This window comes from Lepus europaeus, chromosome 2, assembly GCF_033115175.1.
Source record: "Lepus europaeus isolate LE1 chromosome 2, mLepTim1.pri, whole genome shotgun sequence".
In the NCBI taxonomy this organism is placed as follows: domain Eukaryota; kingdom Metazoa; phylum Chordata; class Mammalia; order Lagomorpha; family Leporidae; genus Lepus; species Lepus europaeus.
Window position 1 is genome coordinate 130,823,307 of NC_084828.1, and position 12,097 is coordinate 130,835,403.

Here is a 12,097-nt window from a genome sequence, read left to right on the forward strand (position 1 = left end):
GACACCGGCAACCCATATGGGCACTAGTTCAAGTCCAGGCTGCTCCACTTCCAATCCAGTTCCCTGGTAAATCGCTTGGGAAAGCAGCAGATGCACACACATGGGAGATCTGGATAAAATCCCTGGCTGCCGGCCTGGCCTAGCCCCAGCCATTGCACCCATCTGGGGAGTGAACCAGTCAATGGAACAATGGATAATCTTTCTTTTCTAACTCTGCCTTTCAAGCAAATAAATCTTTTATAAAAATCCAAAGGTTATGTTTTCTGTAATTCCATTTATGTTAACATTCTTAAGATGACAAAATTATTGTGATATGGGGTAAATCTGTGACCACCAAGCAGAAGATGGTCCAAGTACCTGGGCCCCTCCCACCCACGTGGCAGACCTAGACAAAACTCTTAGCTCCTAGCTTCAGCCTGGCCCAGCCCAGGCCATTGCAGCCATTTGAGGAGTGAATCAGAGGATGGAAGATCTCTCTGTGTAATTCTGCTTTTTGAAAGACAGAGTTACAGATGGAGAAGAAGGAGAGACACAGAGAAAAAGATCTTCCATCTGCTGGCTCACTCCCCAGAAGGCTACAATGGCCGGAGCTGGGCAGATCCAAAGCTGCTTGGGAATACTAGACAAAAATGCAACTCATATTCAAATACTGAACAGACCAGGACTTTTGTACTAAGGGAAAAACATATACCATGAGACAGTACTTACTACAATGAAGGCTAAGGATATTGTTGGTTCCCCAGTAAATTAGATAATCTTGTTTGTACATGATGCTTCATGATAGATACATCTGGCCTTAGTGGAATCAATTGAATTATCAATTGAATTTATCATAAAAACCATTACAGATTTGTTTATACATGTAACCACTATTTATTTCACAACTCCCTGCCTAGAAGCCAATCTAGGGGAAAAGTACTGCAGAACATTTTGTACCTCTAAGATACTTTATTGGATTCAATCGGTTTGCACAACTTCCTTATAGAAATTTTTACTGGATACATTAAGTTTAGTAAGCAAAACATAAAATCAAGTCCATAAGAGAACATACACTGTTTTATAAATTAACAAAACCAAAAACAAATATGGGCTCAAAACAAACTTGTTGCAGTAAGTGAATTTTTTTAACATACATACAATTTTAATGAGAACTTCATTTTAATTAGAAGCATCTGAGTCAGAAACAGCAAATAGAATGTGAAGTTTTCCTAATATAGTGTATTCAGATCTGGTGTGATGCCCTGTTATTTACTGATTTCTTCTTTTAATCAAAAGGCATCAGTGATATGTTCTATCAGAGACAAAAAATCTAGAATATAAAGTTATTTCATTAAAACAACAAATAAATGCCAAAGGTTCGCCCAGTAACTTTAAAAACAACAATTGTATTAAATACTGTATTTACAGAACATCTTTTCTTTACTAGCCACTTTAGGAATCATATACCTTTTTGTCTTTTCTTTAGGCTCGAGTTAGAATGAGAAAAACTCTGGGATTCAATATCCTATATTAGGGATATAGTGATTTTTTTTAAAAAGATTGTATTTATTTATTTGAGAGAGAGAGTTACAGACAGTGAGAGGAAGAGACAGACAGAAAGGTCTTCCGTCCATTGGTTTACTCCCTAAAAGGCCGCAACTGCCAGAGCTGCACCAGTCTGAAGCCAGGAGCCAGGAGCTGCTTCTGGTCTCCCACACGGATACAGGGGCCCAAAGACTTGGGTCATCTTCTACTGCTTTCCCAGGCCATAGTAGAGAGCTGGACTGGAAGAGGAGCAGCCGGGACTAGAACCGGCACATATATGGGATGCCAGCGCCGCAGATGGAGGATTAACCTACTGTGCCACCGCGCTGGCCCCTACAGTGATCTTTAAAACATGACACTTTTTCCAACCCTTACATGTGCTCAGTAGCACATATCAATTTAGGAAAAAATGACTCAATGACCTCAACTAGGCAAGCTGATTAGACATGATTTCATGTTATGGATATTATTGCTTTATCTATGTAGCATTCAGCCTTCTTTTTTTAGGAGACATTAGGTTTTTTGGTTTATTTTTTGTAAGGCTATCTAGGGGTGAGAATACAATTTGGCCCTGACCATCTGATTCAAAGTTGCAAAGATGAGCAGGAGCCAAACTATGCCCAAGACAGCCATCCCTGAGATGCTGGGACTACTGGCCAAACTGGTCTTTCTCCAGAGCTGCTGAGGTGGCTTACTGTCGGTCTGAGAATGAATTTAACAGAGAGGGAAGGAAGCACATACAGTACTAAAGCTTTCAGGCTACAGAGTTTAATAAAAAGAAAAATCCCATTTTTCACTGGTTTTGGCTTTTTATCATTTCAATTAAGAGTCATGACTAGGCCGGCGCCGCGGCTCACTAGGCTAATCCTCCGCCTTGCGGCGCCAGCACACCGGGTTCTAGTCCCGGTCGGGGCACCGATCCTGTCCCGGTTGCCCCTCTTCCAGGCCAGCTCTCTGCTGTGGCCAGGGAGTGCAGTGGAGGATGGCCCAAGTCCTTGGGCCCTGCACCCCATGGGAGACCAGGAGAAGCACCTGGCTCCTGCCATCGGATCAGCGCGGTGCGCCGGCCGCAGCGCGCTACCGCGGCGGCCATTGGAGGGTGAACCAACGGCAAAAGGAAGACCTTTCTCTCTGTCTCTCTCTCTCACTGTCCACTCTGCCTGTCAAAAAAAAAAATTAAAAAAAAAAAAAAAAAGAGTCATGACTAATAAAATTACTGGATAATCCACAGCTCTAAAATCCACGAGTCTAAATTTAACCAAAGTATTTGGCATTTAAAAAAAAGTCCACTGTTGGATAAAATACTTACATGGTGAATGTCTAAAAATTTGAGCAATGTGTTCAATTCAAAGAAAAGTGTACTACAGAGTTGGATGATATGAATAACATCCTGACCCTGGCAATTTACAAGGTGAATCTGATCACTTCATCTCTGTGGGCCTCTAAGAATATAAGGGATAAGCTGGAGAGATAACCTTTATGCTCTTACAAAGTCCTTAAATTTAAGCACTGTATGAAAACTGTCATCCTTGGTTAATGTGACCATAAAGGGACTATCCTTCATGAATTAAAAAAAAATATTAATTTTTATTTGAAAAGCAGAGACAGAGATCTCCCATCTGCTGGTTCCCTCCCTAAATGGTCAAAACTGCAGGGCTAGGCCATGCTGAAACCTGGCTGAGAACTCAATCTGTGAGTAGGTTGCATGGACCCAACCACTTGAGCCATCACTTGTTGACTCCCAGAGAATACATTAGCAGAAGGCTAGAATTTGGAGTGGAAGCAGAACTTGGACCCAGTCAGACATAGGACATCAAGTGTCTTAACTGCTAGGTAAAATGCCTACCCCATTCCTCCAGTAAACATTTAGAGCTCCCATGTTTACCAGGTACTGTACTAGGTACTGAGAAGACAGGGATGAGACCCTGCCATGATATCAAAGGGCTTACAATCTAGCAGGAAGGAAAAAATCTGAAAAACTAGACAATTATCCTACACAATAAGGGGAGGAGGGTTGGAACTAAGTGTTTAGAGGTTACAAAAATAGCCCAGGGAGTGCCTGACTCTATTCTGGAAAGTGGGGAAAGGCTTCACAGGGAGCAATGGTGTCTGAAAGGAATTTTAACAGATGCAAAGACGACTGCCAAATCAACAAGAGGAATAAGCTAGTCCTCGGCTGAAGAAATAGGTTCTTCAAAAGGATTTCTAAGCAGTTCAGTATTAGTGGGACACACAATATGAGGACTGGCAAGGAAAGAAATGAATGCCAGGAGCTATTCCAAGATTATAGTGGGTTCTATAATGCTGATAGAATTGACTACACAAGCAGTGAGAAGCCACTGTAAGCATCTTAAAAGAATTTATCAAGTTTTAGATGAACTGATTTTTTAAATTAGACTTCAAATGACCATTTAGTATTCAAAAACGTGAACATACAGGCTAAAGAAAAAAAATCCAATTATGTGATTATGTCAATTAAACAATCTCTAGATAACACATAACCTATATATATCTTTAGATTATAATACATAATCTACATATATGTATCTCCATTATATAGTCAGCATTTGATAAATGTTTGGTGAATGAAGTGTGGCAAGCACATTGCTTAACAACAAAGATCTTAAAACACACGTGGCAGAAAGTGCAAAAGCTTAAGATTCGTTTCAAGTCTCCAGGCAAAGGATCCCCTCCTAAAAAAGCAGGCAAAATTTCTCCTAATGCCTTTTTCCCCTCTGCATAGTCATCATGACTTAGTCAAAGGCTTCCTTTCCCTCCTAATACCGCTCTTATAAGAATACTCATATGCAAGTTGAGGCTACTCCCAGCCATTCCGAGTTCAGCGTCTTCCCAGGCACTGTCCAAGCCCAAGTTTAGCATCCTCTCCAACACTACACTCTGTCTCAGCTTCAAAATCTCAGGAGTTCACTAATGTTCAACTTCTAAAACGCTCATACCCATTTCAATATCAAATGTTGCTAGATCCCTCTATCACGCTCAATGCTTCGACTGCAAACTACACCGCTACCATTTGGAACCTGCCGCTACAGGTGCACCCTCCCTATCCAGTCCCACAAACCTCGTTACTGCAGAGAGCATAGACTTTGGAATTACTCAAGTCCAGGTGCAGTTAACATGGAATGGTCATCCTAAACCACTGCGTCATATGCTACCCTCTAGTCCTTGAACGACCTCACAAGGGTCCGTGTGACACCACTCCTGGAGTCTCAGGGGTCAAACATGTAGCTAGTGCTTTCGGTTCTTCCTCCTATCTCTTAAGACTGAAACGGCAAAAATGATGGATGGGTACAGGGGGGCGGGGAGGATGCTGGCGCCTCACTTCCGACTGCCATGCTGTAATCCAAAACATTCAGTGTGGCTTTTCCGCAAGTTACAGGAGAAGGCAGATCGGACTCCAAAGCTCCTACGGTAGCTCTTCAAGGGCAAAGATACAAAAAGAGATTATTCTTAAGCAAGAGTCCTTTGCTCGTTCAGAACCCACCTGTCAAAAGCGGCGTGGACGGCGCCATCTTGTCCCGGAAAAAGAAACCCACGCGCCAGGGTGAAAGTTCACAAGGGCCGAACCCAGCCCCTACACGTCTCCTCCGGCGTGGAGACCGAGAGTCGGTGTTTCCGGGGCCACCAGCCTCGGGGCCAACTAACTTCCGGTTGTAGAGCGAAGCCGGAAGAGAACCCGAAGGCGCACGCGCAGCTCTGGGGCTACATTTTTTTACACAACGTGGGAGGGCCGGGCTAGGGCGGGCGTGCCTGCTTTGCCCTCCCTCGCCAGCGGGCGGAGCCCGCACTTCCGCGGGGCGGAGCCTGCCTAGTGCTGACGTTGGCAGCCGAACCCGAAGTAGTGCGAGGCGGCAGGCTGCACCGTTCGCTTGTTGCGTTGCATTTCCTTCCTGCCTTCTCTCCACGCTCCCGGGGGCGGCCAGAGAGGCGGCAGCGGCGCGAGAACGTTCTGGCGGCCTGCTCGCTTCCTCCCGCGCGCCCGCCTCGCGCCGCCGGCCCGTCGGCGGCCCGCGCCCCGCCAGCGCTCAGCTCCCGCGCTCGCCGGGCCCAGGCCCAGCGGCCGTAGCTAGCGCCCAGCCCGAGAGCCTCCAGCGCCGGCGGCGCGGCCAGCAGAAGCGGAGCCTGGCCGTGGCCTGAGAGGAGAAGGAAGCGAGCGAGTCCGAGGGGTGGCCGGGGCAGGTGCTGGCGCCGCGAAGATGGTCGCCAAACAGCGGATCCGTATGGCCAACGAGAAGCACAGCAAGAACATCACCCAGCGCGGCAACGTCGCCAAGACCTCGGTGAGGGGAAAGTGGGCGCCCCGTCCTGTGCCGCAGCTGGGGCCCGGGCCCGGGGCCGCGCCTCCGCCTCTGGGCCCCGGGGGCCGCAGACCGCGAGCTGGACGTTAAGTCGGGGCGTCTCAGGATCGCGGGGGAGACTTGCGGGAGGGCCTGGCCCCCTGGGGGTGCGGGCTCCGGCGGTGGGTTCTCTGCATGCGAAACGGTGGGTTTTGCCTTTTGCAGAGAAATGCCCCCGAAGAGAAGGCGTCCGTAGGACCCTGGTTGTTGGCGCTCTTCATTTTTGTTGTGTGTGGCTCTGGTAAGTGTTTTTGGGGGCTCCCGTCGAGTGAAGGGTTGGGGATGACGTGGTGACGGATCCGCGGTGAGTCCAGCCCCGCGCAGTTCTCGACCCACCTGCCGAGAGCGCCGCATAATTCCATTTCGTCGGAACCACATTACTTGTCCCACATATGCACAGAGGGTGGTGCTCCAGAAACTTCTCCCAGCTTGATTTGTGCGCAGAGGAGATCAGAAAGGAGGTCAGATCCGCGGTAGTGTTCAAGTTGGAAGACATTTAAGACCAAACAAAAACCAAACAAGCCTCTCGGAATGAGAATTTAGAATGTTGTGCAACCCCATTATCAGTGCCTTTCCAAAGAAGCTTCTGAACGTCATGTGTCTGTGCATATTGGAACTGGGTGTAACATGTAGCGGAATCTTGTCTTTATGTGAAAATTGGATATATTTCATAAAGTAGAGCAAGTGCAAAGAATTGACTTACTGTAGAGGAAACATACCTGATGGGCAATTTAACATGGAAGACAAATGTGTTTGGATTAATGAGAGAAATGTTTTGACATATGGTAAGAAAATTTGATGCTGTTAATAGTGATGGACACTTGTCTCTGCAAGCAGACTGCAGAATATCTTTCTTGTCTTCGTTTATTCTCTTAATACGCCAGCTTTAGTGTTGAAATAGATGTTTCTGTTTTCCACATGCTGAAGTTACACGGAGATGTCTGTTTAACATTCCACTTTGCCTTTCTCCTGAACCTACCAATTGGAAGCTTTCCTGATAAATGGCCAAGAGCCAAGTAGTTTATATAACCTAAAAGGATTATTGAGTTTCAGCTTTGTGAGAATGAGGAAATATGCATATATTATAGCCAGGCCGTAAAAGGATGCTTAGTTATTTAGGGATAAACCCAAATAATTCTGTGTTACAAAAACCTGTTTACTTTTGATGCTTTAAGTACTTATAAAGTGGTATCCTCTCTGCAAGCTCTCGTGACCACTTAGACTTCAGAGAAGCTGAGATTTTGAAAGAATAACATATGGGCATCTAATTGTTTTATTTCTCAAGATAGGCCTGTCTTCACTTCTTTTATTGCAATAAAGTTAGGTAGCACGTACCAATAATTGTAAAAGTCTCATTGGATTCTTCCAACAACGCTAATAGGTGTTTTTACTTATCAGACCTATTTTATTGAAAGTTTATTTTAACATCTGCTCTTTCTCTTTACAGCAATTTTCCAGATTATTCAAAGTATCAGGATGGGCATGTGAAGTGACTGACCTAAAGATGTTTCCATTCTCCTGTGAATTTTAACTTGAACTCATTCCTGATGTTTGATACCCTGGTTAAAAACAATTCAGTAAAGCCTCCTGCCTCCGAATGACTTTCATATCATCCTTCCTGTGTCATTCCAAGGTTTCTTCATGAGTCATTCCAAGTTTTCTAGTCCATACCACAGTGCCTTGCAAAAGCACCACATGAGAAAAGCAATAAAATTTGATTGTTAAGCTATAGTAGTGGACCCTACTTATTCAGTCAGTAAAGAGTGATTTTTTTTAATGTGGTTACTAAAACAATATGCAGTATGGAGAATTAGATTAAATCTGTGTACACAGGGTCTAGATTTCATTGACCCTATGTGTAATGCAATTAGCTTACTTTAAAATTTGGATTCTTCCGGTTTTTACATAGCTAGGCACTTTATTACTCTCTCTCAAATTAAAAGCACACTCCCTTAGAGAATCCTGTAACTCTTACAATAAGGTGCTTAGCAATGGAGCAACTCCACAGCCTAGTTCTGCCACAGCTGTTAGCACCTAAGAGTTTTTTAACAGCTTCTAAATGCGTAGTATAAAGGGAGACGCTTATGGTCACAACATCTATTTTAACGATATTGTTTCTCTTACGCTACCTTGGATTTTTGCATGAGTGAGTATGGTCACCTAAATTCCCATAGAAACAGCACCCGCCTGGTTGAGCGTTTTAGAACTTGGTCACTGCAGTTTCACTGAAGGCTACTGTGGTGAAGTACCATCCAGAAAGGTTTGTTGTGTCACATTGATTTCAGAATTATTTTATTATCAAAGGGATTCACCATGGTAGATAAAACTTTAGGGGGAAAATACTACTAAAAATGGGTGCCTGATCCAAACATGTTATGTCCAATGTGCTGAAGCCATCTTGCTAATAATATTTTTAATACCAAAAAAGGCACATCAACTGAAAAGTTCACTTCCTTTGTAATGACTTTTCTAGCTCTATGATTGAAATGCCGTTAGGGTGCTTAGGTACATCAGACTGAGGTGGCGGCTGGAGTTAAATGGATTTACTGATAAGTATCAGTCTTTAGTCTTCCCTTTGTTGTGTGATTCTTGTAGGTTGTGAGTGAGCAAATGTTCTTTTTACTAACGGTCAGGGTGAGTGGTGAGGCAGGTTTTGGGTTTTTTAGTGCTTGTGAAAACTACAGGTATTGGCTGTTTATGCACTTAGCCCATAAGTTGTTGAAAAAGCATGAGCAGTGTCTGTGTATTAATGAGTGGATGAAAGCTGCTCAGTTTGCTTTGTTAATTGCCTCAGGATATCTCTTTGAAAATAAGCTGTTTTAAGAGGAACAGAAGGGAGATCTACCTAGTCTATACACAGTGTGAACCTCAGAGGGCTTCTGATACCCTCAAATATGGAGGAGAGGACTGGAGAGGTTAAGGACATACGAGAACTTAACTACTCTGGAATAGGAAAGGAATCAGCTGACCTTGGGCCAGCAGGTTTTTAACTGAATTCTTACCTGCCTTTCTCACCCAATAAGTCAATCCCTATACTTGTTTCTCACTTTGAAACAAGTTGTGGTTAGCTAGTTATATTTTATTGTACCTTTGAAAATGAAAGTTACTGCTCTAAATTCATAGCAGGTGCCTTATTCTTTCCTTTGAACCGAATCATTCCGTATCAGAATTTCTCTTGGTTATAGATAATTGCCTTCAGGTGTTTTATTTTTTCAGTGTACATCATTTTGATCAATTTGTTAAATTTGCGATAGCCAGCAATCATTTCACATGTAAAATTGCATTCCCTTTGTACTTCCTGTGTGATTACCAATTGAGTACATTTTCTATTCAGGTTGGATTATGCATGTGTGTGTGGATAAATGAAAGTTGTGTCTGTTTGTTTTATCATTTAAAAATAAAGTTCCCTGGATATTTGATGCTTTTCTTCTGAAAGAAAATGATAGCGTTCTTAACTCAGTACACTTTCTATAGGTAATAGAAAAAATTTACAGAATACCTATTAGGTTGTACTTAAGTTAAAAATAGTCCCCAGAGGCACAGATACAAGGTTTATGATTGGAAATGGACAGCAAGGAAAATACATAAAAAGCAAAATGAACCTGATACTTCCACTTGGGCCTTCCTCATCTCATTATTTTCCATGTCTGGGTAAAAGAGAAAGCACAGTTCTTTGATCTCCTTTTCCCAGTTGCATTTTGTATATAATCTAATGTTGAGCACAGTATGAGAATAAATACTTTCCTTGAGATTCTCTGCATCATCCAGTTATTCTCATTTAGCACTGACATTTAAAGTTGTCGGTTATTTCTTTGTATCTGTTAGGCTGTATTTAATGTTTTCCAAAATAATTGAGTGGGATTCTAAAGTAAGGATTTTCATTATGACAAAGCATTGTAATAGGTTTCAACTTAACATTCAAAACATTTATCTCTGTACTCAACTGCAGGGTTGTGGCTCTTCTCACTGAGGCTGCTAGAACTGTGTTGGCACAAAGGACTACCGTGTAGGGTTGTATTATGTTCCTGGGCTCCATAGTAGGTTTACCAGCAAAATTACACATTTCCATGTAGAAAAATTAGAGTATCTTCAGATTACCCATTTAGAAATTGTTCTCAAATTTGATGTGCCTTTTCACTCACACACATACACACATACCCGTTTTTAGTTGATTGATTACATGCAAACCATATAAGAGGTAAGAAGGGTTCCGTAGCCAAGGTCACTCTGTTAAAGCTTTTCTTATGTAGACTTAGTTCTCTAGGTGTTTGTACTGCTTTACCTTCAACTTGAATTAGGATAACATGTCCTGATTTGGCAAGAGTACTGGTGAACAATAGGCTAGAAATTAAGCTGAAGGGAAAAAAAGTAACTGGGCTTGGATTAAAAAGTAAATTCACACAGATGACAAAGATAGGAAGGGAAATTTAGCCCAACCACTGCAATGTACAGATAAACCAAAAATATGTATTTATTCCATGAACATTGAGTGACTTACATACCAGGTGTGGAGACACAACTGAATACAGGGTTCCAACACAAGGTCCTTCAATCTGATAAAGGGCAACAGACAATGAAAGCATGACCATGATGGTAGGATTTCAAAGAGAAAGCAAAGCCAGATTAAGTGGTCTTTGCTGTCACAGAGCCAACCTGGGGGTGAAGCAGAAACTGGAGTGGAGATTTGCTTGACTCACTATACATAACAATGATTGCGAAACTTAAAGAATACTTCTGTGTTCATGAGCTCTTCACTTCTAATTTTAGAAAAGTTCTTTAATTTGTTCTCAAGTTGCCAAAGAAGAAAGAAAGGAGTTTGTCCTTTTATGGATGCAGTTTCTTTTGAAAATGAATTCAAGTGACATTTACTATTGGTGTTTCCCAAACATCACAAAAATGCAAAGATGAAGTCATTAATGTTCCCACTGACATTCAAGAGTACAGTGAACAAATTATTCTGCTACAATGTTATATTTTTCAAATTAATTTCCTCTGTGATGTTGAGAAATAATTTGTAAAATAAAATTATTTTTAAAAGTATTTGGTAGTTCAAAAAAAGGCAGTCACAATACTTTTTGTAACAAAGGTTCAGTGAATAAAGCATGTATGATGACTTTTCCAGTGTGCAAAATTTCTACTTTGGGGTGGAGATAGGACAGATCTGCACATTTAAATAATTAAAGCAAGGATTTCACTAAGTGGACTAGTAACAGGTTTTTCTCCTTTTCTCACTATTCTGGAGAAAATCAAATGGGATGACAGTAATTGAGAACTGGAATAATTGAATCAGGCCCTTTAGAACTGATCTTCGTTGGCCCCTTTATTTTATATTTGAGGAAATTGTGGCCTAGGGAAATTATCTTTCTCAACACCAGAGAACAAGGATTAGAAAACCGGTATTGTGATGACCAAACTGGCTCTTTAGTATTTTGAGTGCCAAGGAATTAAGAATCCTGAAGAATGCCTCTTTATACCTGAGAAGATTATGTCCTCATGAGACTCCATGAGTTTTTCATGGAAAGGAAAATTTGAAGATGTGCTAAACCCCAGCAGCTTCCCAGTGCCCCTGGAGTGCAGTGACTAGCTTTGGTTTCAGTAGGCCTCACCACACATCAGCTTGGCACCCACAGCTTCCCACCGTTGAACTAACCACAGTTTTTGCATTCTTTGGGCATTCTGTGTTTTGGGCCATTTTCCCTGCATCACTATACTGCTTATCCTTTCCTATTCACCTTTTTTTTAATTTATTTATTTGAAATGCAGATTTAGAGAGGAAGTAATAGAGAGAGAGGTCTTCCATCTGCTTGTTCATTCCCCAGATGGCCGCAACAGCCAGAGCTCTGCTGGTCTGGAGCCTGGAGCTTCCTCCAGCTCTCCACATGGATGGTGGGGGTCCAAGATTTGGGCCATCTGCTGCTTTGCCAGGCTCATTAGCAGGAAGCTAGATCAGAAGTGGAGCAGCCAGGACTCAAACTGGCTCCAATTTGGGATGCCAGTGTCTGCTTTACCTGCTATGCTACAATACCAGGGAATGGAAGAGAGGTTTGTTTGTTTTCCTAAAAGATTTGTTAATTTATTTGAAAGGCAGAGTGACAGGGAGGGAGAGACAGAGCTTCCATCTGCTGATTCACTCCCCAAATGGTCCCAATGGCCATTTCTAGGCCAGGCTGAAACCAGCAGCCAGGAACTCCAAACTGGTCTCCCACTTGGGTGGCAGG

At 42.7% G+C, this 12,097-nt stretch overlaps 2 protein-coding genes across 2 annotated transcripts in view; one reads left to right on the forward strand and one right to left on the reverse strand.

The window, feature by feature from the left end:
- Positions 1-5,142, reverse strand: part of EIF2A (eukaryotic translation initiation factor 2A) — a 52,314-nt gene extending 47,172 nt beyond the window's left edge. The window contains exon 1 of the mRNA XM_062213119.1: positions 5,027-5,142. Within this exon, the coding sequence (XP_062069103.1) occupies positions 5,027-5,054 (28 nt within the window). The 5' untranslated portion in view covers positions 5,055-5,142. The remainder of the gene's footprint in view (positions 1-5,026) is intronic.
- Positions 5,143-5,368: 226 nt separating this feature from the next.
- SERP1 (stress associated endoplasmic reticulum protein 1) lies at positions 5,369-9,298 on the forward strand. The gene is made up of 3 exons (XM_062213131.1): positions 5,369-5,822; positions 6,045-6,120; positions 7,327-9,298. The coding sequence occupies exons 1-3, from the start codon at positions 5,739-5,741 to the stop codon at positions 7,365-7,367; spliced, it is 201 nt and encodes a 66-aa protein (XP_062069115.1). The 5' UTR covers positions 5,369-5,738; the 3' UTR covers positions 7,368-9,298.
- The last annotated feature ends 2,799 nt before the right edge of the window (positions 9,299-12,097 follow it).